This window comes from Dermacentor silvarum, chromosome 7 (assembly GCF_013339745.2).
Source record: "Dermacentor silvarum isolate Dsil-2018 chromosome 7, BIME_Dsil_1.4, whole genome shotgun sequence".
Taxonomy (NCBI): Eukaryota; Metazoa; Arthropoda; class Arachnida; order Ixodida; family Ixodidae; genus Dermacentor; species Dermacentor silvarum.
In genome coordinates, this window is record NC_051160.1 from 2,102,164 (window position 1) to 2,129,161 (window position 26,998).

A 26,998-nucleotide genomic window follows, 5' to 3' on the forward strand; every position below is an offset into this window, starting at 1 on the left:
GCAAGACTCGATTGCAATTAGCCGAAAAGCCGGCATCGCGTGCGGCGGCAGCGATCGGCCGGTTGCGGGGCGAAATCCGGACGCTGCTGACTTCTGTAAGAGGCGCCTGAAAGTGAGAGGGAGTGGAACACTGAAGGCGCGCTTATACGATTCCGGCCGATAAAACAAAGGCGTAAAAGCGAAAGCAGCGTAAGTAAATTGGAAGGGAACACTTCGGGAGGTACATACGTACCGATTCTCGCCTTCTGCTAAAAGCGTACAGCATCTGAGGAAGCTGTAGAGTATCACCGTAGGCACTAATTAATAACCAGCGTGCCGAAACACCGAGGCTTTGCTAGTTCTGAACGGTTGAGCGGCTACTCGTGTCAGCAGTTAACAATGTCGATGCAGACAGACGAACCTGAGCACACACCGTAGTACGAGCGCAATTCCGCAGCCCTCCGCGTTTGAGTGTCCTCCAGCTCTGGTCGGTCGTAGTTGCACCAACGTCTCGTGTGCACGCAAGAATCGTGAAGCACCCGACTGTATATACGTACTCCAGCAAGGAGTTCTCGAGCCACACTATTGTGACTAGCAGCTGGTTAATCCCATCAGTCAAAGGGGGAAAAGCCGAGGCGCAGGTAAGCATATGTTACAATGTTCATTTGTGTCGTGTGGACATTCCGCGCCTTAGTAGTTCGCTGCGAAGCCACATTATATACGGATAACGCTCCCACCAACTCCTTTGCCTTTTTATCTTCGGCACCGTATATGTACACTACGCGGAATAAGAAACGAACGAATCAATGCAAACAAAACAAGAATCAATGCAAACAAAACAGACACCGGGGAAAAAAGTCGTCCTACACCAGCGGAGCCTTCATCGATGCTGGGACAATCGCAGCTCCACATTTGCCAGCGCTGTACGGTTTTGCTGAAACACAGTGCACCGGCATTATGCCAATACGGCAACAGGGGGGGAGACTACTGATCGAAGGGAAAGGCAAACGCAGCAAACCAAACAGGCGAGCCGAACGCAGCGCGTCACAGAAATGTCCATTCCATCGGCGACCCCAATCAATAGGTAGCACTGAAGAGGAGGACGTAAGGGAGAGCGAGGTGTCGCCTCTTCGGCGAGCGCCGCTGCCGAAAGGCCGGCCGCGCGGCGCCAAATTAGCGCCCGGTTGATCGGCTTCAGTGGCTGATGGCGATACCGCCGCAGTGCGACGTGATAGCGGGGCGAATAGCGCTGGCAGACGCCCTTTCCTTACTTCTTTTCTACTCCCCCTCATCGTCCTGCAGCCCTCAGCCATGGCTTCGGAGTAGGGATGTGGCCGCATTACAGAGCTTTAGAAGTACACCGGTACACATTCTTCTAGGCGTTACATTTAGACGGTACGCATACTTCTAAGCGTCACCGTTCTTTCTGAATGTCGGAACGGAAACGAGAACGGCAGTTGAGGTTCGATGGACGGCTGGTTTTCACGTATAAAAGCCACATCTGGACTATGAGAGATGCGCCGTAGTTCGTCTGTTTTAAACTTTATGAAGCCGGAAAGGAATAAAACAAATGCTAAGCAAATAAATAAAAATGATTACATAGAAAAGCATATACAGCTCGCTTATGGCTTTAGGCCATCAGTGACTATTAACCACATAGGTATACTTATTTTGTATATTCTGGTTAACATCCCTGCCTTCTGCTTTTCTCTTTCATCCTTCTCCAACTGAAATCCACACAAGCAGCTAGTTTCGCAACTCTGCGTCCCGCCGTAATATTACCGTCAGCCGGTCCCCGACCGTGCAGCGGAATGGCATGGCGACCGAGCATTCATGAGCAGGGCGGCGGATAAGCTTTGAGCCGTGCAACAAAAAAACCACGCCACGTGAAGGTAAGCCACGAAGAGCTCTTCTATTCAGAGACCTCTCAAAATTTCCGCAGTTCACGGGCACTCGGGCGCGAGCCGGAGGTCGTCGCATAAAATAAAAGTAAAAGATGTCACGGAACACAATGGCGATGCAGATGACAGCGCTGTTACGCCGCGCACGCTAGACGCTGTGGCATATAGTAGAGTTCACGCGATGGAGGCCCGGTGAATATACAGAGTGGCGACAGCAAGAAGAGAAGGCATTCGCCATTGAAGCGGAACGTTGCTCCACGTGATCGCGCATTCAGGGGGCCCCGAGACAACGAACGGCGAGCGCATAGATGAAAGAGAGGACCTGTTACAATGGGGCGCGCAACACTTTCTGCGCGCCCTTTCATGGACAGTAATATTATGCTTCGGCGAGCCTATGGCACGCATAATGTGGGGAGGTAACCGGCGTTGAGCAACGAACGGAGAGTGTGGAAACCACAGGTCTTGTGTATTCAGTGACCCGGGACCGAGAGCATACACCTATCGAGGCAAAGGAGAGAAAGCCTAATGCGCGACGATCCGCCGCCGCAGGTTGTTTACCCAGGCGCAAGATGGAAGTGAAGAAAGGGGAAATGCGGTCTACACATAGTGAAAAGAAAGTCCGCGTGCTGGCAACAATAAATTGGCATACTCTCGCTGCCAGACAAAACGACCAAAGTTGTTTCGAAAGAACAGACCGACAGTAACGGCGTACATTTTACGCTTATTAACAACATGCGTCACTTTACTACTACAGCCATGACACCGCAATTAAAGGTACTACAGTGGCGTGATAGCCACCGGCAAAACCGTTCTTAAGGACTGCCGCGGCGCCGTCCAGCAAACCTCGGTCATACCGTTTAGGAAAGGACTGAAATCAAATTTGACCCTCTTTCCGGATCGGTAGACCGCTTCGCTACACCGATTTGTTTCGATGCACTACTGTGGCCCGCCTTAACAAAGAGGTCTTATTTTACAGCCGCCCTCAGCACCAGCGCACTTCCGCATACTTGCGATACTTGCGAGCATACTTGCGATATTATAACAAATCCATCTCACCTCACACGACCCCCTGTAATCGTTATCCTTTCACAAGGACGACTGGTGCTAAGCGAGTGATCATCGATAGATCGATCATTCGGCTCTCGACCATTACAACTTGGCTCGGTAAAGAACAAAACTATTGCAGCCTCCCCTATAGCTACCTGTTTCCCTAATTTAACAGCGTATTCTCGCACCAGAAAGCACCACCGGCGAGACATCCTTGGCGATGGATGTTGGGGCGAACACCAAGGGAACCTCGATTCGCGACCTTCCGCAATCCTACAATAACGACCCCAGTGCCGCAGCCCTGTATTGACGACGACGACAAGCGTGCGTGGGAGAAGCCACTGACCTGCTGCATCTTCTCGAAGTCCAGGCAGGGCCGCTGGACGGGTCCGCCGTCGACGAGCGAGAAGACTCCGAACGCCGTGCCACCTCCGCCCCGGTCCTGCCGGTGGCGCTTGCGCGGGCTCACGGCGCACACTTCAAAGGCTGGGATGTGCGCGGACGCGGACAGCGTGAGCGTCGTGGCGCCCGTCGACGTCGTGGACAATGACGACGACACCAAGGAGGTCGAAGAAGAGGACGACGACAAGCCGCCGACCACGCCCGGCGCCGCGTGGAACACCTTGGGCGGTGGGGAGCCGTTGTACGGCCGGTGCACGTGCAGCGGCGGCGAAGCGCGGAACTCGACGGGCGTCGGGGGTACCACGGCGGTCGAGGACGACGAGGAGGACCGCTGGGACGACGAGCGCGCAGAGGAGGCGGCCGACGACGCCGAGCCGTGGACGCCGTTGGCGACGCCCTCGCCGACGGCTCCGGCACCGCCCGCACCTCCTACGCCGCGACCGCTCCACGTCAGGTCACGCACTTCCTCGTCGTCTTCGTCGTCGTCTTCATCGTCATCATCGTCCTCGACGTCGCTGGTGTTGCGTCGGCACGCGCCGTTTGTCATGGCCCGCGAGGAGACGCCGTCGGCTAGCGTCGTGCCGGACGCCGCGTCGTACTCCTCTTCGTCCGAGGACGTGTCGCCGCCTCCGTCCGAACGGCTTCGGCGTAGCGATGCTGCGAGAAGAGAGAAAAACAGGGACCCGTTGAAATTGCACGGTTTGCCACCCACACGATAAATAAATAACAAACGTAAGAATCATTAACGATATAGATTATCCCCGATACGTATTTTAAAGGAACTTGTCGCTGTCCTAGTTGTATATGTCACTGCAACGAAGACACACTGTAGATCAAACATGCCAGAGAGGCTTTGATTATGGTGTGAAAGACGAGGAACGACGTGATGACAGGAAAGAGCGTAGTTGCGAGGAAGGCTCTTTCGTCCTGTGGTTTCGCGTCTTCTACAGCATAAAAAAGTATGAACCAAGTAGCCCTGCAACAAATAGTCTTATGCGAGAATTACCTTATTCTACAGACGTCATACAGAGAGCAATAAGCAAGTTAAAAGCCATGGAGGTAAATCTGACCGGTTTGCTGCCGTACGTTAGAGAAGGGGCAAGAAAGAAGAAGAGGTAAGACGAGAACGCTGCGCCCACAATGCGACTATGCTGTCACTATACTGTCAGCGCTTACAGACAAGGTCGCACCTAATGCAAAAGAAACACAAAGCGCTTCGTGTGTCCGAGCCACTTCTTGCGTCACTGTCTGCCAGCGCTAAAGCCATTCCACAATGAACCAACTCGCCCAAATCACCACCCTAACTGTCACTACGGGCGGTGAACTTTAAAATATGCAGCCTGCAGCGCACGAATTGCTTTTTGTGCGCCGGAAAACAAATGCCTTCGTCGCTCTTGCTCTGCCGCTTGTCTCTGTGATTGTGCTTTGTCAATGGTTCGTCGCGCTAGTATGCCTTGGATACATTCTGATCACCATAACTTGCTGTCAACGCTCTCCGTGCCCCCGTCACAGCACCTGGCCACCGAAGTTTTCGCAAAGCGTAAACTGAAGAAAGAAGCTAAGCAATAAGCATCCGAAGCACGCGGACACGAAATGAATGTAGGAAATGCATACGACCCATCACCACTTACAGCATACCAGATCTTCCTGCACACGTCAGTCGCAAGGCTGCGTGCTTATGAGTCGCGAAATAATATTTTTCGCTGTTTCCGCAATTCGCTAAAGTTTCGACATGTCCAGCTATAAAAGGAGTGGCGGAACCACCTCGTGACGCACACAAGTTATGACGCAAGAGAACCACGCTGTACAAGACTGACTGGACCGAAAGGCATACACTTACAGGGTAATGGTAAGCCATTGCGCGCTCTAGCGCGGCTCTTGCATGATAATCACATGAATTAACCTATTCAAACACGACATAACACCTGTCTACGCTAAGCTCAGCGCAGCGAATTACAGTCTTTTCAGCAGACAGGCGCGCGCTCCTGACCTTTGCTCGCAATACCGGCGAGACCTCGATGCGCAGAAAGAGAAGTCACACGATCTTTTGCAACTAGTTTTTACAAGTTATGGCATAATTAGGATATGGAAACGTCCGCAAGCTAATGCGCAACTCTGCGTGTGACCGCCACACGTGCGCGAGGATACAGGATCCAGCCCAAAAGACTCCTTTTTTTGTGTGCATAGTGTTCGCTCTAGTTCATGTCAGCTTGTCTGAAGCCTCTTATGCATCACATGTCAATCCCAGACAAAGAAGAAAAAAAAAACGCTTACAAAAACGAGATGTTTGCATCAACATCTAAAATTTTAAGAATGCAACAGCATTCACTCGCCAAGCGCATGCTAGATGGCGCCACTCTACCACACTGCATCATCAAACAGACGCTTCGGTGTCTGCGCCTTGCTAGCGTAAGTTCAATGTGCAGCTCAAGTGGCGACAGAAGAACGGCGCACGTTATCTCAGCGACATCATGTGCGCTAGCGAAAGAGCTCAGATTGCGTATTGCCAGTCATCATTTCACTCGCACTTTTTCGCCAGCGGTGTCCCCTCTTCTTCCTTGCCACACACACACACACACACACACACACACACACACACACACACACACACACACACACACACACACACACACACACACACACACACACACACTAATGTGAGCACAGTTTCGAGCTTGGCTCGTTGGTTGGTCATCGTTAATGTGGATAGCGCAGAAATATGACGGTGGGAGAGAGACACACAGAGGAGACACACAGCGCTGTACTTTCGTATTCGTCAGATGTCTGCGCTGTTCCCTTATGACACACACAGACACGCGCGCGCGCGCTTTGTTTCTCCCAAGCGTGTGCTGATGCAAAGAAGACAGCCAGTGTCCCGCCGTGTTGTCGGGGGGTCTGCGTGGGTGCAGCAGGCCTCCGAAGGCGCCAGCCTGGCGCGCCCAGCAGCTAATAACCCGTGCAAAGAGCGCCATTACGAGCGATTTGTATAGGACGGCCTGTAAACAAACTAACGCAAACGAGAAGCCGACGTCAACGACGCGCACCGCTGTAGCGCCACCAGCACGCGGCGTGCGAGTCGTGCGAGCTACTAACGCAAACATCCGCTCGGTCAGAGAAGAACGCGCCTTCTTTCACTCCTCGGGAGACGGAAAACACACACCGGCTTAGAGAGAGAGAGAGAGATAGGAAGAGAAGCGCACACAGATTGCTAAGAAACAAAAGCACAGCACCGGAGGAAAACAAAAGTAAAGAAGGCCGCGGCCTTGTTCGTGGCTTCCTCCGCGTGCCCCAGTATACTCAGGTTCTGCCGCTTCCCCGCCCGGCCGTGTGTGCGCAGTGTGTAGGTGTTGACAGAACCAACGAAGAACGAAGAAGCGAGAAAAACCAGCGCTGACGATGAACCGCGAGAGGCGTTCGTATAACACGCAGCCAGCTGTTAGAGGAGCTGCCTTAACAGATGAGAACCCCTTTAAAACAAACTCTATACTGACTGTTATTGGCCTTGTGCATGCTGCCCCCAATATACTTTCACTCGAGGAGCAATTAAATATCACTCATCATGAACTGCGAGAGCACGGCTTATACCACACGCAGAGCCCTGGTTAACATTCTTGAGGAATTTTTTTCTATGGCTTTCCACAAACACTCTTAATAAGAAAAGCTAGAGAATCTTAGTCTAAATTATTCTCACGTCTGCTACAACAAGTGCAAGGCGGCAAAACGAATGCACGACGCGATGTTAAAGTGCGAACAATACGGAGGATCTCGAGAAGATGGAGGCTTGAAGCGATCAACTGCGGTGGAACAAGGCATGTCTCATGCTGGGCCAACATTTCGACAAGGAGACATTTCACTACGTCAGAAGACTTGCCCTGACGAACACGGGGCGCCTTGTTAAAACACTGGCTCCAAATAATTCTCGCAGCGGGCAAGCTCGCTAACCTTTCGATCCCCGATTCGGGCATTTTTGAGGCCTTGCGTGGCATCAGTTACTTTGTACTCTACAGTATGTATAGAATATCCGTAACAGTACACTCGTACGAAAGCCGGTACGAACGCAGGCGTAAAGTGGCGTCAGCCAGTTTTGTTCTACTGTATACGCATGCGATATCCGTAACAGAAAGCCCGTGCGAAAGGCAGCACGAACGCGGAATAAACAGCGATGGGCCATATATCCTTAGCAGCACATCTGCCTCTCACTTATAGCTAGTTACAGGATGCGTATACATGCAAACAACAGAGCCGGTGACGATCTTTTGTGAAGCATATGTTCAACCAAATCAACCAAGTAATATGGTTATGCTACGAGGCATACTGCGCGCTGCTCCCCTTCCTGTGCCATCTCCTTTATTTCCATTACCAAAAATTCGAAAAAAAAATTAGAAAGGTTCGGTTTTTAACATTCCCCCTCAAGGTTGCCTAGAACCAAAGTACAACGAATTGGAGGACGCTCAAGCTTCGCCTTTAAGAGTGGAACGCGATAGCATTCAAAGATCCCTGGCTGCTATCAGGCTTTTTTCTCGTATATTCAAATTACAATTCGACGCTATCACGTCTGTAGGTTGTGGTTAAGTCGTACTTTACCACTTTTCTGACAGATTTTACTTTGAGAAATTCAATTTTTGTTCACTAACACCTTGCGCCACGCAAAGGGCCCGGCCCGCCCGGCCGCGGTGTTTCGGGATGATGTGGTTCGGCATGATTATTTCCGCCAGATGCTGATGCCGACGCCGATACCGCATTTTCTGCGACACGGGGCTCTTAACGTTATCGCGTTAAAAGGTTTATAGACTCTGCTATGTACTATACATTACAGCCTAACCCTACACGTGCATTGTCAACAGTCGCTACTGACTAATATTGATCTATAGTTAAATTGCAAAAAAAGCAAGCGAAAGCGTGCCCTCAGTTCCGGATTCTTCCGGCGTCATATAGAAGGGGTATATATGGATCATATGTAAACGTTGTGTGGCTTCCTATAGGCTAACAAAATAAAGTTTTCCTGCATGGTGGGTACAGACGTAGCCCCGCGCGGAAGCACGCACGCACACACAGAAAGCGCATGCTTGGCTTGGCTTCGCCAAGAGTGCACGCACCTGGCCGATTTCAGCAAACATCCGCTTTCGCCGGAGTCGCTGGCGGCCGAACCAAACGCAGAAAGCAACAAGGGAAGAAAAACATGGCGCGTGCCTGCGGCGCTTCGTTCGCAGTGTTTTTTTTTTTTTTTTTTTGCGCGCTAACCTAGTCTGCACGCGCTGAAAAGCACGTAACGCAAGGACGCTGAGACGGACGTGCATGCAGTGTAGGCCCGTACGCCGGAGAATGGCGTGGCAACACACACGCATCACGCGAAAACAAATGAGACAGACTATCCAAAGTATCGCTTTATTCGAAGTTTTTCCTGGTGCCAAACCGCAGTGCGTGAATTTTGGAAAGCTGGGTTATTCGAAGTGTAGTGGCGCCGGACTTCGCTTAGTACGAAGTGCGTAGCCGGAAATCCGCTTTATAGCAGGCTTTACAACTGTTCAGTCTTCTGCAAAGCGTTTTGCAGCATAGCTCGGCAAATCAGCAAGACGCCGAAATTCCTACCACGCGACCCACGAGACCGCGGCGCACTACAATGTCTCCGGGATCCGCCCACGCCATCTCCGGAATGAGCCAGGTTTACTATAGCACGATCTCCAGGGCCAGGCCAGTTAACTGGGAAAGAAATGCTGACCTACCAGACGCGCAATACCGCAGCAAGTAGGGCGTATGAAGTTTCGCTTTATTAAAAGAAACTGTGTGGTTGAAGTCATGTATTTGTTGCAGCGACGTACTTCCGTAGAGAACAGAGGCGCTCCCCGGCACATCTGTATACGAGCAGTATACAGATGGGGCTACATATAAGCCGAGTCTTTATGAGTGCGGTCCTGCGTCGGCATGATCAGAAAAGCCGGGAAGGTTCGCCTAGACTGCTTCGCTTGAAGCCGGAGATGGCGGTCCGGTCGAAAGGGAAGCAACGCGCTATACAATCGCACTGCGCGTCCTTTGTGGGAGGATTTTGAGGATGAGCAAGCGAGGTGGGCGGGCACGACGAGGGGGATTCGTGCCGACGACACCGAGACGAGACACCGGCAAAAGAACGCCGCCCAGAAACGGAACCTGCGCGCAAAGCATGCGGCAGGGCATTGCGCGCAGCATGTGAAGAGCAGAGCGCCCGACACGCATAGGATGCCGCACCAAACAGCACTCGAAGAAGATCCGGGCGAAGCGGCAGCACATGGCGAAACTGGGAGGAGAAGACCAACTGGTGCCACGCCACGTTCACGGCAAAGGAACAGCCCAGCCTTCTTGTGATGGTATCAGCCAGCACGTGGGACACGTGGTATATCGAGGGACGGACACGAAGAGCGCAGTTCATGTGCCAAGCCAACTCGGATACTTGTCGCGAATGCGTTTTGCATGGGTCAACAAGTCTGTGTGGTTATCTGTGCTCCCCCTGCTGAAACGCACCGATATTCGCTCCTTCCTCGATAACGTTGTCGCACACAAAGTTACTTTAAACAAGATGCGATAAGCAAATGCTGGCACTATTCTCCCCACACCAGCCTGCGTCCTTCACTTCATCAACCTGTGACTGGTGCAGAGTCCCGCGGCCGATCGAACGAGTCCTTTCCGGCACATATATATAGAATCAGATATGCCATTGTAGCAAGTTAAAATTACCCTCCGGTGTTGGAACAATGCCTCGTTTACTATAGATGCTTGCCGTGTCGCTCGTTTCCCATTCAAGTAGCGGTTCCCGTATAGCTCAGGGGAGCCGTGGAGAGATGGCGATCACAACCGACAGTACGGCAGATAGAAGCTTTAATGAAGAGAGAAAAGATCAAAGATAGATTGCGAAAACGCCAAGTGCGATATATGTATACGCCCGATTAGCTCAAGCAGGTTAGGTGACTATTTGTCGTCGCCCCGTTTCGGTGGGGATGAAAATAGAAATTATCACTTCCGGCGTGGTCGGAAAGCTCACGCTTTTGTTTACAGGGCAATGTTTTCATTCTAATTACAATTGCTATATTTTAGTGGAGTGTGGATCATTGTTTTACACAAAGGCGGAACACAAAGGCGGAAACATTTGGAATGCATTAAATTAAATTATGGGGTTTTACGTGCCAAAACCAGTTCTGATTATGAGGCACGCCGTAGTGGGGGACTCCGGAAATTTGGACCACCTTGGGTTCTTTAACGTGCACCTAAATCTAAGTACACGGGTGTTTTCACATTTCGCCCCCATCGAAATGTGGCCTCCGTGGCCGGGATTCGATCCCGCGACCTCGTGCTCAGCAGCCCAACACCATAGCCACTGAGCAACCACGGCGGGTCATTTGGAATGCATGAAAACATTTTTTGGGGTCCGGCTCGTGCCCTGTGCGTATAGCACATGCATTTTAGGTGACCAGATAACGCCCGCAGCCGACCAGCCATGAAATCAGTACACTCCGGCGGAAAGGAGAAAAGGGACAGAATGTGGTACCAAGTTCTCGAAGCACGCGTCGGGTTAGGCACTGGTTAGAGGTATACTCCGAGCATTAGCTTGTTGACGCTAACGGCGCTCAAAACACGCAGGAAACGGATGGCAGGGGTTGTGGCGAGAAGCCGTTTTTCAAAAGCACGCACCCCGGCCACAGGGCACGAGCCGGGACCAAAAAAGCAAGCATCGAGACCACGTGTCAAAATATAACCCGCTCTGCTGGAGCCCCTAGCGCCGAAACGTGTCGAGAGTTCCCATGACACATCCTGCATCGGAGCCGGGAAGCAGCGCGATCTTAAGAAGCGTACGCATACTTGAGCTGGTTGATTCATGACTTCAGCACAAACAGCGCTAAAGAACAGCACGTAAGAAAGGGACAGACAACGGTATTGACTAGCAACCAAATGTTTCGTGCATTCCAAATGTTCCCACCTTTGCGTAAAGCAAATAACCTGACTTTGTGCCAACATTTTCGCTCTGCTAACTGATCTCAGTTCGACGGCTAAGGTGCGAAACCAGCTCAAGTTACCATTTGGTTTTGAGCCCGTCTAGCTATTTTGTTACTCGTCACGGTAGCTCAGCGGCCTTGGCGTTCCCGAGATCGAGGTCACGGGGTCCATCCGGGCCGCGGCGACCACACTTCGATGGGTGCGAAATACAAGAACGCTCGTGTACATAGATTTAGGTGCGCATTAAAGAACCCCGAGCTGTCAAAATTAACCCGGAGTCCCCCCACTACGGCATACGTCAATCATCATGGTTGTGGCACGTAGAACTCCACAATTTTTACAATTAAAGCCTCGCGGCTCATGCCAGATGAGCGGTTGGCAACGTAGCGAACGCTTCAACCTTGCTTGCTTTTTGGAATCGCACAATGCTACGTTGGCTACTTCAGACAATGGTAACGAGACACTCTTGTTCATATTCACACCAATCATTTTTCAGTATCGGTCGTTGACACCTTATCGACTGGCCCGACTGATTCAAAGTGGGGTGGAATGTTTCGTTTCCATAAACACCAAATTTATCAATGCTGCGGGCAAAGGCCGCAACATTGAAGGCCTATGGATAGCCTTTCGGGCTAAGTGGCAATAATATACAAATATAAACCATTAAGTCTTTTCTCTCGACCGCATAATCACTTTCTGCTGTAATTTCCAAACACTGGTGTATGTACAAATCTCGTCCGCACTCGGCACGCAGTGTGGAGCTTTCACAAGCAGCAAACAACGCGCAGGAGCTGCAGCGCTTAACGCTCACGAACTATCAAAGGCAGATGAAATTCAGACGACCTTATCGAGATGCCTTCTCACGCAGCAGCTCTTCAAGCCAGTCATGCGTCTCCCTTATCTCGCCGCGGAGCCGTCGGGGCTTCAAAGCGATAGTTTTCAAAAGCACACACATTAGACAGCACGATGCGGCCCGAAGGAGCCAACTTGCGTACATACAAACGTCGTCGTGGTTAGCTGAAAGCATATTATATCTAGTTGATTGTAGTTAGACTACATTTCATACTAAGCAGACAACGCAGCGGACGCTATATTATAACTTGCTATATTATATAACTTGCCAAGGGAAGGGAAGCGCGATCGAGGACGACAGAAAACTAGGTGGGGTGATGCAATTAGTAAATTTGCAGCCGCAAGTTGGAATGCGTTACCACAAGACAGGGGTAATTGGAGATCGCTGGGAGAGGCCTTCGTCCTGCTGTGGACATAAACATAGGCTGATGATAATGTAACCAACGTGGGGACGCAAAATTACGCCTTATACCCCCACGTGGAAATAAAATGAAATGAAATTCCGTATTATTTGTGTACGTATGTGCTTCCAATATGCGAAGACATACTATGTATTGGTCGCGAACGCACGTGGTGCGCTGCAACCGTTGTTCGCAGAAACGTCACTCAGCTCGTTCGGTGGAGAGTAGGTTCAGATCTGCGAAGTCTTCCATAATAATAATAATAATAATAATAATAATAATAATAATAATAATAATAATAATAATAATAATAATAATTGCATTTGCAATAATAATAACATTGCATCATGCTTAGCGGCATCACAGTGTGGGACTTAATTTTAGACAGAATTACACGATAAACACATTTTCCAATCATATATGACTATTTTGGGTCGCTAGCGAGAAAAGTGAGATGCCTTTTCGTAGCGTTCCCTGCAAGTATGAAACGTAGTTTAAAGACTACAGTGGTCGACAGTGCGCTAGCAATACGACAGTGGAACTAGGTGTGATACCAATAAGTGTAGGATGGAAAGAGCTCTAGCTTTTAAATGTAATAAACTGCACATAGCCTTTCCTTATGGAGAGAGCGTTCGCCCATACACAACGTCACGGGTATAGTATGAGAGGAAGGTATCAAGTTCACCCTCAAGGGGATTGAAATACGACCGATCTATTCCATTACTTCCAGATGTGCCTTCCCAGAACTGCAAGAAAGCTGCATTACCGGAGCCACAGAGAAGAAAGGACATTATGTTCACCCGCGGCATTGAAATTTCAAATACCGGAAGAGAATGCTTCGTGCCGGACGCGACTACAGGAGCTGCATAAGGGCAGGTATAACAAATGCAAATAAATTCAAATAAATCTGAGGCTTCAAAGGAAACGTAAAGGCATAGCACGTGCACACAGACATGCGGTAGCGCACAATATGCGGAAGTCTAAGCTCTTTTTAGCCGATAAGCCAGGGAGCCAAGGCGTGTTTGGACAATACTCGCAACAATAGAAAAAAGATAGCTTCATGGGGCGAAGGACATCGCTCACAAAGGGGCCATCCATTTAAAGTAAAGTACAGTAAAAGCGGGTATCTACGTAGGGCCAACATTGTCCGATATAGCGCCAATGCGGCCCCATCTTTGATTGATACACCGGCACCGATTCCTGTTCTGCTACACATCGGACTTTCCACTGACTTAGGGTGGTGCACAAGACAAGCACCAAACTTTCACCCGAACTTTATTTCGCGTGCGCGCGCACTTATTCTCCGCAAGACTAATCGCCAGTGACAGGCACCGTAACCCCGCCACACGTACCACTCGGATACAAACGTTTCCTACGCATCTCTACACGAGACCTGTCAAGATGGAAGCCAAGCTATCGCGCAAGATCGTATGTCCGAGAAAAAAAAAAAAAACGATACATCTGAAGCGATTTCGCAAAGGGGCAGGTCACGTAGGCCACCTGTATAGTCTTCAGCAGCAAAAACAAGTTTCGCATGAAGCTGTACACAGGGCGTTTACCATAGGGGTGGCTCCGGCTGGCGCGGCTGTTAAAAATCGAGCGCCAGCAAAAAGCAGCATTTTCCAGTCTCGTCAAGGAGGAAACGAAAAAGAAAAAGCAAAGAAAAACGCCAGCCTCTAATGAGTCGCCCGCGCCAAGCCATCAAAGCGTTCGCGCGAGTAGTACGTACTAGGCGACGCGGGCGTCGTCTAAGGGTAAACACGCACGAACCTCGTTGCAATCATCGAACGGGCCACGTCAAGGAGATTAGAGAGAGCGCGAGAAAGTCCCAGAGAAAAAGACGGACATTGCGACAAAAGCAGGATGCAAACTTGTATATATGCAGCCACGCCAGGCATTATAGCCTCCGCGACTAACTCACAGGCGAAGAAACGGTGAACGGAAAAGCAAAGGAAGAAAAAAGAAAAAGAAAGAGAATGCTTAAAGAACAAGGAGGAACAACACGGCGCCCCAGCAGGAAGTCAAGAAAATGCGCATACAGGGGCAAGCGAAGAAAAAAATGCGGGACGCGAAACCAATAGGAAGAGGGAGAGGAGGCTGACCGTTCGTTGAGGCACCACACACATGCACGAGGCACGCACACTCGCGCACGCATACACAAGGCCTTACGCCAAAAGCGGACGTGTCGAAGGAGTCTTCACGGCCGTGGAAGTGTTCCAAAACGGCAGCAGCACCGGTGTCTATAATGGCTCGCCATGCCGCCTCATGCAAAACGCCGGCGTGCATGGTATACACACCGAACGAAAGGTCTGGGTTGCTGTTCAGAACATTCTAAACTCCGCCATGCTTTTCGTTTTTGAGCCAATCAGAGAGCGTGTGCGTGCCCTATGAGACAATCGCAGCTGGCAATGGGCGATATATAGCAACTGTTCACTTCAGTCATGTTCTCGAATTCAGCCAGTGCGTTTCGAGTTTTCAGCCAATTGCAGAGTGCGCAGTCGACCTGTGACTCGAATAGAGCTAACAGAGGTGCTACAATACTGGACCATCGAATTCCGCCATGCTTGCACTTTAAGCCAATCAGAAAGGGCGTAACCGAAATACGAGTGAATCATGGCGAATTCGACATGTCGCAATTTTACGGAGTACAGAACAGCAATGCTTCATTTGCGTCCATGCACGGTTAACCCGATTACGTATCCGGCTTCTAACGCGTCAACAACCCTTCGACGAGCTTAAGATGTCCGTGCCAAGCAGCCACCCAGATCAGCTTGGATGATGGTTAGCCATCCAAGCCGAGCACGCTCGTAATTTTTTTCGGCATATCGAGACTGATCAGTTTACCCTTTAGACGTTTTTCGAGAGATGGGCTTGTCTTGAGCAACATCAAACAAAACATTTAGCTGATCTTTCAGCACAAAAAGTGTCAACATAACGAAACGGTTAATAAACCTTTCTTTCGGATTGAAGAAAAAAAAAAGATTTTTGAATACGAGATCTTTCTTTGCACGCAAGATAAATTGATGTTCCAACTCGTGGTTTACTCTGCAGTAATAATATTCCTAATATCGTTCATCTGTTCCTTTTTATATTTGGCCTGCCTTCCAATATAGCCAGCGTGGCACGCGCCAGAAACAGTACAGCCGCTTTTCTCACACTATCTCTTTTGCAGATACCTATACCCCAGTTTTATTTGAGCGAAAATGCGAGTCTAGCTTGCAGAGCTTTCTACACCACTATTAATTTAGTCTCTTTCCTTTATTTCTTTCCACAAGCTATAGTTGCTGAATAAGGGCACGTGATTGAGCATTCCGGTTAGGTTTTACGGCGAATGCACACGTGTCAGCATATGCGCCTACGTAAGCGCGCGCCTATAGTATCGCGTGCGCTAGTTCCGGTCGTTGGTAGCACGCCAGGCGTCGCTGCCAGAACAAACGAACGAACGAGAAGCAAAAAAAAAAAAAAAAAGCCCGAAGTGCAGCTTTTTTGCTTTGTTTCTATTCGCTCAAGGATTCTTTACTCTCCCGCCACCGGACGACCGACGCTACGGCCTGATTAGCACACGGAAGGAAAAAAAAAAAAAAAATAGTGTTCAGAAACGCCAACGGCGTTGCCCGATTCCCTCGCTGTGAAAAAGGCGGGAGGAAGGCCTCACACAGGCTTCAAGGCATCGACTTGCACGAAGCCAGGTCAGCAATACGTGAGCAGGTGGCTAAGCTTACGTTCCCGACTCCCTTCTTCGACCCGCTTTGCAGGCCGGCCACGTTAAGTATTCTCTGATTGCACGCCAGTGTAAACGCTGATAAGGGGATTAGCTGCCCCTAAATAACTGCCGTGTCTTGCGCGGAAAGTACTTATAAAACAACAATAAGGCACCCGTATTTCAGACTGATTTCACAGCGCGCAGGAGGAACGGGCAAAGCAAGCCGAACTGAAGATCAGTAATCTTCAACACGTCTTTAGTTAGCCTATACATGAAAGGCCTAAATCATCGTCAACAGCCACAACAGAAAAGGTCAGAACACAGCGACAGGCTGCTACGTGTTTCCCATTTCAGTGCAAGTTATTCGTTCAGCCCAAAACACGACTCACGGTTACGCATCATGCAATAGTCAGCCAGTGGTGTGAACTTAAGAGGCGTACGGATGAAACAGCTGAAATATGCGACATCACTTTTACCTAAAACAACTGACCACGAATGTCGTAAATAAGAAATATGCCCCAAAGAAGGGAACGATTGCGGAAAAGCGCGTTGCAGCATCAAAGGGCCTAGCATAACGCGTCAATGATTTGCACTCCGAGAAAGTCAAGCGAGTGAAAAGAAGACGCAAGAAGGAAGAAAAAAAAAATTAACACCACGCGGCCACGTCTCAGATTGCCGAGATGACAGCGGCCATCATTTAGCCGTTCCACCGCCGACCAGTGTAAGGTTGCAGCGACGCGGCGACGTGGGGAAGTCCATACACAGCAAGCGGCGAGGAAGACCTTCGCGCTCATGATTTGCGAGACAGGAGCGCGAGGACGTTGAGGGCGAGCTCGAGAAAGCAGCACGCGATTATGCTTATGACAGAGACGATATAGGCAAACGACGACCGCCGTAACGAGAGAGGAGCGATATAATACCGGCACCCCGTCAAGAGCACGTTACAGAAGTTACCGCCGACGGAGATGACGCCGTCGAGATAACGGCACGACGCCAGATAAAGAGATTGGGAGACCGCTAAAACGGTGATGCATAGAAAATGGGAATGCAAGGTTAAACCAGCTATACATGACTATTCCTAAAGGAAAGCCTTGGAAGCCTTCACAGCTAAAAACGGCTCTGCGATGACCGAAAGTAAGATAATATTCAATCACCGTTCTGTTGCGCTGTGGCAGACACGGTCATGCTGAACCACGAACCATATAGCCTAGCTTGTTCGAGTAGGTAGCGATTCAAATAAGATCACGATCTGAACGTCTTACAACATTTTTTGTATGAAATTAAACCAAACAGCCGAGACCGTCTGTTGAACTTGCCAGTAGAAACTTGTCAATTGTGTATATGGATCCACTCTAATATTGCCCGTGCCTGCATTCTACATTCTACTCACTGCAACCAGTAAAAGCGTAATAGGCACAGCTGCAGCGGAAAAAGATTAGCACAAGTGACCGATGAACAGAGCAAGGAAATGCATGCATGCATCATGTTTTAGGCATGCTAGGGAACAACAACGTCGCGTACCGCAATTTATCTGCTCGGGTGATCGGTCACTTGTGCTAATCCTTTTCCTCTACAGCTGTACACCGTTTTGAAAATGCTCCAGTTCTCGCGTACAGTAACGTATGTGTACTATAGTTAGATACTATAGTACTATACGTTACTATATATAGTATAGTACTATAGTTAGATACTATAGTACAACAGTCCGTTTTCGAGTGCCGCTACTGTGTCGTAATTGTCATCTCGAATGTTTTAACACCACGACCGATTATCGACGCTATTGGAAATGAACACCGGTATCTTTGGAACTGCAGAAGACCTCCGCTCATTATTTCATAGTCTTGGCGCTCTATGGCCACTGCAGCTACGAGGTGCCCTTTTTTCCCATTCGACTTTCTTCATTGGAGTTGTCCCAATCTTTCAATCCAAATATCCCGTCATAAACCGGCCACCAAATCATTACAACACTATAAGACCGTTTTAATGCTTGCACACAATGGTCCCAATAAGAATTGCCCTTTCACCCCTGTGAAAGAGCCCGGTAAATTTAGCCGGTAACGAAGTCGGTGAAAGCTTCAGTAGCCTGCAAATATATGTACAGCCTCGCACTTTTCTTTTTATGATACCGCGCAAATTGTCGACAGCGCGAAATGTCAACGCCTTATAACGGCGAGATAGACGACAGTGTGTGAAAGCGCACAAAACACTCCACTGCGAACATCCTCTGCTATGCTGTTCGGAAAACAACAGGTGGTCACGCACACCCCCTGTCAGGTTTATCTGCGCAGTCCAGTTTGCAAAAAGCCGGGTCGAGAATAGGTGTGCAGGTTGACATGTTTCATCTGTGATGCGGTTTTAACTTTTCTACGTATTAACAAAACCCGTTCGCGCATGCGCCAGGTAATAAATATAAACAAAAGACTTGTGAGCCCGTGCGATATACTGCTATAGAGACAGAAGCTGAAGCGATGAGTGCACCAATCTAAGCTGCATAGCCCGGCTATTTGTGGCGGAACGCAATGGGGTCTCACGGATAACAGCGTAGCAAACGGCATTTCGAACTGAAAACTGCTTTGTGCGCTTGCGCAAACTCTCGCCGTTACACAACGTTACACAAAAAAGTGCAAGAGTGTGCGACCGTCCAGCTATAGGGGCAATTTCGGTACAGAGTTCAAGCTTCGTTAAATCAAGTTTACTCCGAAGTGTGCGAGAAAGCTACAAACACGAGCTCGACGCACAACGCGCGTTTCTTATATTTGAACACATCGGAACATGTACTATACCCACATGGCCGACGAGGGGACAGAACACTTTGGCTTTCTCCTGAAAATCTGGCTGCCAGCATGGCGCGCGACCAGGAGCTGGCCGGGGTTACAGGGAAAAGAAAAGAAAGTCGAGCTCACCTCTGGCCCCTCGGGCGCGGCGCTGGTTGGCCTGCGACCACTTGCGCTTCTCGGCCGAGCCGGCGCGGTTGTTGATGACCTCGAGCTCTTCCTCGGAGCTGTGCAGCTCCAGGTTTGGGTCGCTGTCACTGGGCAGCGCCGAGTCCAAGAGCACGGGGCTGCCACCCACGACGACGCTGGGCGCAACCACGTGACAGCAAGGCTGTTGCTGGTGTCCAGCGGCCGTGTTGGTGGCCGTCAGCAGCGCCGTCACAACTGCGGGTCCAGAGAGCAGCTCGGAGTGGTGGTGTGGGTGGTACTGTGTGTGGAGGTGATGGTGGTGGTGGTGGTGGTGCAGCTGCTGCTGCTGTGGCAGCACACGCCGCCTGTCCGCGGACTTGTTGTTCGGCTGCTGAGGCTCCGGCTGGTGCTGCCGGAAGCTTGTCGTGTGTTGGCAGAGTACGGCCGCGGTCGCCGACCGCCGGCGGCTGGGCGAATGGCCGCTGCTGCCATCTTCCAACTGGATGCTCTGCTCCATGTCTGCGAAGAACGAAGGAAAAAACAGCAACGTCAATGCCATGTTGCCTCGGGAGTTTACCTGCACGCGTAATAACGTCCTCTCGCAACAAGTGAGACCAACGCCGCATTTCTCTCGAATCGACCGGTTCGGCGGTGAAAGATGCGTTCACCTCTGAGCGAACAGAACGAAACGGAAGGCAATGACCGAGTTGAATGCAGGGCGCCGGACCTACAACTGACTTTATCTCGGTAAAACGTCCTCCTTAGCAGACCGACCGATGCATAACAGTTGTCATAGTCACACGCTTCTGCGTAATAATCTCATATGATAATGCGTATCAAAATGTTAAGCTCTTTGCTTATCAGGGTCACGCGCGTTCACACATTTTGTGGGGCCTAGCTTTTTGATAGGGAAAGCTTCTAGAATTTATCTTTCCTGTTGGGTCCTCGATTGCCGCCCGTGCATGTAGGCTGCGCGAACAAGCCAAACCAGTACCCACGTGGCACGGGCTGGGCAATCTGCCATTGCACAGCACGCAGTGCGGTTACATACCGCATATCAACGGACCTGAAAAGACGCTTACAGACAGTCTGTGTCTGCTACTGTGCGCGTGAACTCTCTCTCCTCACCCCCCCCCCCCCTCCCGTTTTTTTTTTTTTTTCAATCCCTCATACCCTTTCACCCGCGCAGGGGGACAACTGAAGGTCGATCTGGCTAACCTCTCTGCTTTTCCCCGTCTTCTATTTTCCTATGGCAATGGTGGCAACGCACGGCTTCGCGGGAAATGGCTCGTGGTTTTAGGGGTTATTACTACCCATGTGCAGTGCATTTACATAGCCTCAGCCGGCACTTGCATGCTGAAGTGCTTGCAGAATGATAGTCGCACACTGGCGTCTTCCATGTAATAGCCAACCGCACTATACGCCTATAGCTTCAACGGCGATTAGACATGCCGAAATACGAGACACAGCTGCGCGAGCTCACGTGTTTCTTCTCTGTCCTTCGTTCTGTTTTCGCTTCACGAAGCCAGTGCGGAACCCGAGGCGCCGTGCGGTGTATTCGCAATCAATCACTGTCAGCTAAGCCTGTTATAACGCAAGTGCAGCAGTACGACTGGTGACGTTACTATATATTTTATCCTGATTTTGCCGACTATTCGATTAACGCTGGCTGCTCTCAGCTCCGGGTTGGACCGCCAGGCCCGGCAACAAGCAAGCTGCGCAACGTTCGGTTGCGTCGCGCAGCCGCAAGTGCTTCCAAAGCGCACCGATGTTAGCGCCGTGACAAGTGGGCTTCACGATATGTTTTCTTTTGTTCTCTGTGTCTTTCTCTAAGCGAACACAACGAAGAGCAACTGCCGACAGCCTGACAGATTAGGCAAGACTGTGAAACCACATTGCCGAATGAAAAATGAACAAAGATATACAGGAACTCTAGATTAGCGCGCCAGTACATATGTGAGCTACAAATAGCGCATGTTTCCGACCCTGATCGCTAAGCGGTGCACCTACCGCCACAGAAAGTTTGTAGAAAGCTACAGACTGTCTGGCTTTGTGTGCACGTACCGAGCGTAGAATAACATTAGATTACGGTATAACGAAACGCATGGCTGCAAGCTATGTTGCAAACGAATGATTTTACAAATAATTTAAAAACGTGAAAGCTAATGATGCCACCGTTCTAAACAATCGATATCAGTGATTAATTGAGGGGCGGAATAAAAAAAATAATGAAACCCACGGAGCGCTAATTACCGGCTAATGTAGCCGAGACAGTGCCGTAGCAAGCAAGCTGCATCAACAAGGCGCGTGGGAGATGAAGTAAGCTTAAAGCTGACCACCGCACACTCAATGATTAGACGATAGGACACATGCTATCATTTGCCTAGCCCCGCAGAAGAGAATCGAAAGATCGGCATCACAATGGCGGAAGCACCATTACTTGAATAAACACGTGCGCGCGCGTAAACACAAACACACACACACACGTAACCCAAGAATGGATCGACGGATAACATTACGGAAGAGCAGGGTTGTTCCATCCAACTACAAGGCAATCAAATTACGCACGACACGCCAAAGAAGCTCCCAAACGTGGCAGATCAAACCTCTGCGCGGCGCTCCCATCAGAGAGAGAAATAAAAGAGTAAAAAGCTTCGCACAGTTCTCTCGGTAGAGGCGATGTCGAGATCGTTGCATCAGAATAACAGAGAAAAAAAAAAGAAAGAAACGAGAGAACAGAAAGGAAGTGGGACAAAGGGCACGAGCATAACAGAAAACTATAAGAAGGAACATCAAGAGTGAGAGGTCGGGCGGCAGAAGAAAAGGCGCAGCCGCGGGATGCGGAGTGGAGCGGAGCTCGTATAAAGCCGGAAGCAGCAACCGCAACACTGTTCCGCTAAATGCGCGCAGCACTGCGAAACGTGTGGAGCCCGCACAAGCCTGCATGCCCCTAGCGCTAAGTTGTCGCATTGCTTACTGCGCCAGTGATACTGCTAATACATTGAACGCTCACTGCCGTGAAGGCTTGCACGACGTAAAGCCCAGCAAGGAGCAACGTCACTGGACCTGTGTTCGTGCATCGTCTGCTCGCCGATGCACGTTCGGCTGCGTTCAAATGTCTTGCTTAATGAAAATGTGGTCGCATAGAAATTAGTGAGGATTTCGGGCTATCATTTATTGAAATCACGAATGTCGTGGAGCACTGTCTCCTCAGAGTGTGACTAAGGGAACGTTCCACATTCCACCTGTGATACACGCATAAGGGAAAAAGTCGAGTCGTCCAGAAAGGCCGAATTATGCGACCGACCATCGGAACACAAAGGCAAAGGTTTGTTTGTATTTATTAGTTCCCCTTGATACTTTTCCCTTTTAGTTTTTCCATCCCTTATTTTCGAGGCGGCACGGACAAAAGCCGCAAAACCTTTTTGTGTTCCGTGGGGCAGTGGAACATTAATCGTTATTCATGCAAGCATTTTGTTGCACATAATACTCGGTGACGGGGGACCCTACACCACATCATGGCGAAAACAACAAGGCATTCATTTCAAACCGCGCGTCATTGTCCTCATAGCCGAAATGCACACCGTTGGTTATTCAAAACCCCAAACTGCGCCCACGGAACACGCTTCTATCATGAAACGCATCGCCTGCCACCTACGCGTATGCCAAATACGGTAGTTTCGTTCCCGTCATTTAATAAACGGCGCGAAGATAGCGACGCGATAGTAGATAGCAGTACCAGATAGCAGGATAGAGATAGCAGTATTTCAAAATACTGCGCGGTATAAACCTAGCAACGCACAAAACGAGAGCCTAAGCGGTGCGCGTGTAGTCAAAACAAGAGCTTGTACGAGAGTTGTGAGAAGCACACACGCGAGCTCCCGAGCGTTATAGTATATAGCGTATACATGGACCCCACACACGCAACGAACGCGAGAGGATGAGGCCACGTAGTAAGATAGAGGATGCCGAGCGGAGAGCGCGCCACCGCACAAGAGCGGAGCACAACAAAGCGGCGCCGCCGAGAAACTGAGCCAGCGAAAGAGCGAAGAAGGAAGTTGTACGCGACTCGCCCGCACGCGAAAAAAAGAAAAGAACCAGGAGAAGAGAAACAGGAAGTTATACTGTTTATCGACGGAACGAAAGAAGAGGATACAAGCGCGGAGCCGGCCGCAAAATGCGCGAGAACCTTGGAACACGGGAAGAAACCGGAAGAAACACGAAAGCAAGAAGATTCGGGAACGCAACTGAGGAAGTTGGAGAGAGAGAGAGAGAAAAGGCGCACGCACGCAACGAAGGTTAAGAACATAAAAAAAAAAATACACAAACAAAAGATTAGACACTGTAAACCGAGAAGTGCAAGTAGTGGAAGGAGCTGGGCACAACGAAACACGCGGCGCAATAATATATATGTGACAAAAAAAGCAGCGGCGCAAGCGGACCAGAGCAACGCGGGCAAGAAAGCTTCAACAAGGGCGGTGCCGCGAGATCATTAAACGCGCGCGCCACTTTCTCCTATCCTACTCCCCGAAGTTGGCTCGAGTTTTATTACGTTACCGCGCTAGTTTGCTTCCTTCTCGGGCGATGCCTTCTTTAACGGAGAGGGGGTCTGCGAAGAAAAAGGACTACGCGATAGAAGGGCGCAGCGGGCACACAACCAAGCGAGAACGAGGAGGTCGGCGAACAACGCTATAGCAAGCACGCAGGCAGGCCGAAAAGAAAGGAAGAAACAAAAAAAGCTGCACGACGCGCGGCCGCTCGTACGGCTATAGCTGTTTCGGCTGAATTACCCGACCAAGCCTAGCGGAACGAGAAGAGAGGCGCACGCTGCGCGCACACACACACACACACACACACACACACACACACACACACACACACACACACACACACACACACACACACACACACACACACACACACACACAAAAAAAAAAAAGCAAGAAAAAAAAAGGGGGGGGGCGGAAGAAAAGAAAACTGAGAAAGAAACGGAATGAGCGCGAGAACTAAAAAAGACTCTCTCAATCTCGCCCCCACATGCACCACAGAACAGTGTGATTTGTTCTAATCGACATCATTGATACGTCACGAGTGACGTCCGCGTTTCCTTCGGCCGTACTCGCGGGTCGCAGTGGCTGCATGGAGAGGAGCTAGCCATGAAATGTAACGTGACGTCATGAAGCACCCGGTTCCTAGGTGGCGAAACTGAAACTGCCTCGTACGAACAAATGTTACACTAAATCATTTCGGGAGCCCCGACGCTTACCCGTTTTTAGAAAAAAAAAAATTAGAAACTTGCGATTTTCACATAAAGCCTAACAGCGGTGAGTATATGCAATGCCGTGTTATTACTCCTTTCAGCGCTAACGCACGCAGGCTCGATACTGCAGTTGTATCACGTGCATCAAGTGAAGCCTCTTCGTTGGCCAACGAAGGGCCAACGAAGAGGCAAGCCGAAGCTTGCTTATTCACAGCGCAGAAGGCCTTCACCGCGTTGTTTGCGCAAGAAACTGAACCTATAAACCGTGTCGTTTTGCAACCCCGCTACATAAACTTCTCAACGATGTTGATTCGATCTCTGCGGTTCAGTTTATAGCCAGCAGTGTATGCAATAGTGCAGGCGGAAAAAAAAAAAAAAAAAAAAGGAGGCGGGGGAGCCGTTCGACCATGGCGAAGCCTAAAGCAACAACGCTAGCAGGAATGCCGAAGTACACCGAGAAAACATACGGCTTCCTACTCCCGATACGATACTGCGGTGGTTATTTTCCCCGAGTACTGGATCGTGCTTGCGGCCCACATTTTTTCTCTTTTTTCCCTTTACGGATAGTTGTGTTTTATATATGAAGTAGTGAGTTTGGAATAGATGGCTCTAAAGTTACATGCTTCCTTAAGTATACGACAACCGTAATATTGCGAGATATCGCTCATCGTCCTATGGCTTTACTCACCTCCAAGGCTGGTGTGGTTGATGTTTTCCTGTCTAGACAAGATCGTAAACTAAGCGCGGGGATATACCGGGCACGACTAATTATGATTCACGAACAAGAATCAGTGTACGACCCCACTCCATATTGCAGTAACCCACTATTCCGCCCATGTGCCGGTGTAAACTTGCCGACGGCAACAAAAAATATCACGATGGCATTTTCTGCATTTATTTCCTTTATCAATGACATCAGTGATGGCGACCATAATTTTTTTTCTTTCCCTTTTTTTTTTCTGCACAGTAGGCGATTCGCCAATAACGGATCACAAAGTAGAGTGCAATGCAAACCTTTTTACAATATATTGGTTCATCGCATCACAAGGTGCCACCAGTGGCAAACACTGCAGTCTGCGGGTGTACATTTGACAGCATTTTGGAACGGCATTGCGCTCGTAAAGTCGGCGTCAAAAGTTCATCGGTCGCTAGATCAGCGAACTCGTTTAATTTCCGGACAGTTAATGACCGTAACCAGGTAACACCGCACAACGCTATGTTGTTTGTACATGTTACAGGCTGCGGAAATAATCAGCTCCTTTTTTCCCTCCCTGATGCCGTAGTCCGTACGCTTTTGACGCTCACTGACATGTAGCACCAGTTATATTTGTTAGTAGTAGTAGTAGTAGTAGTAGTAGTAGTAGTAGTAGTAGTAGTAGTAGTAGTAGTAGTAGTAAGTTGTTTTACTGTGCTAACAGTGGAAATGAGGAACTGAAATATAAGTCCTGCTCGCCATTCTAAATGTCCGGTTTGCATTACAGGCTGTTAAACGGTCTAGCTCTTTCGTTGTTGAAAGAAAAACAAAAGTACCAAATGACAATGCCTACACCCGTGTCAGCAAGTGATGTTCCCCGCTCGCGCTCTGATACATCGACTAGGCGTTTCCCTCTGGTACTGACACGCCAAGTATGGCTCGACCCCGCTCGCAAGTTGAACAGGCGAAAGCTGCGCGGCAAGTTATACAAAATGCGCAGCGGATAAGCGCGAATGAACCGAACGGTATCTGCCTACCGGGCGCTCGCTCAGCCTCAGTGCTCGAGCACGAACATCGCTGCCACATGCAGTCATACACACACAAGTCGACAACGCACGCCGTTGAAGCAGTTCAGAAAGAGCGCGCGAAAACACATACACATCAACTCCGTGCAGCGCGGCCAAAGCTATAGGGCTTCAGCCAACCAGAAACAAAAATCATGGGGGCCATATACTTTAATTCACTTAATTGCATCCTGTTTCCTATTCGAATCACTCATTGCTTTTACCCGTGCGATCCAGTAACATTATTCTTGGTGCGAGTTGTATCACGTTGCTATATGAGCAACAATCGGCTTATTTTGGTGTCAGATACTCTAGTTCTTTCCTTTTTTTTTCATTGTTAATGTCTCAGTTGAAATTTCTCTTTGCACTTTTTTCTTCTAGTGCTTTCTTCCTTGATAGAACGTTTTAGTTTAGTAGATAAAAACAAAATTTGGAGTGACAAACTTGTTTTATATGCACGTTGATGTTCTTATAAAACATGTCGCCAAATTATATAGGTGCAGCCGCAGCTTTAACAGGCTGCGATGTGCTTTCTAAGAAACCCCCTGTGTTTCTGACAAAAGTTCATTCATTCATTCATTCGCAAGAAAGGCCTCCCTGTTTCCACCACTCGTCCCCGTTCGTGATCGACGTCACCTGAATGGAAGAGTCACCACAGCATTAGCGGCTCACAATAGGCCTGGTCTCCGCGAGCCAGGCAGCCGGTTTTTTGTTCCCGATAAGCTGATACAACCCGTAGCTTTCGCTGCACTGCACGGAACTTGGCCACTAAGACTGGAGACCAGCGCGCCGCACAGGCGCCGCCTTTCGGCAGCAGCTCGTCGATGATG

At 49.7% G+C, this 26,998-nt stretch overlaps 1 protein-coding gene across 5 annotated transcripts in view; it reads right to left on the bottom strand.

Moving 5' to 3' along the window:
- LOC119457444 (uncharacterized protein DDB_G0271670-like) overlaps positions 1–26,998 on the bottom strand; it is a 158,173-nt gene that overhangs the window by 72,999 nt on the left and 58,176 nt on the right. For 3 of the 5 annotated variants that reach the window (XM_037718995.2, XM_037718997.2, XM_049670087.1), the window contains 2 exons: positions 19,151–19,669; positions 3,274–3,986 (listed from right to left, as the gene is read on the bottom strand). In XM_037718995.2, coding sequence (XP_037574923.1) covers positions 3,274–3,986; positions 19,151–19,669 — 1,232 coding nt within the window. Of the gene's footprint in view, positions 1–3,273; positions 3,987–19,150; positions 19,670–19,769; positions 19,921–26,998 lie in introns of those variants that run through there. The other 2 variants (XM_049670089.1, XM_049670088.1) reach the window with 2 other exon arrangements.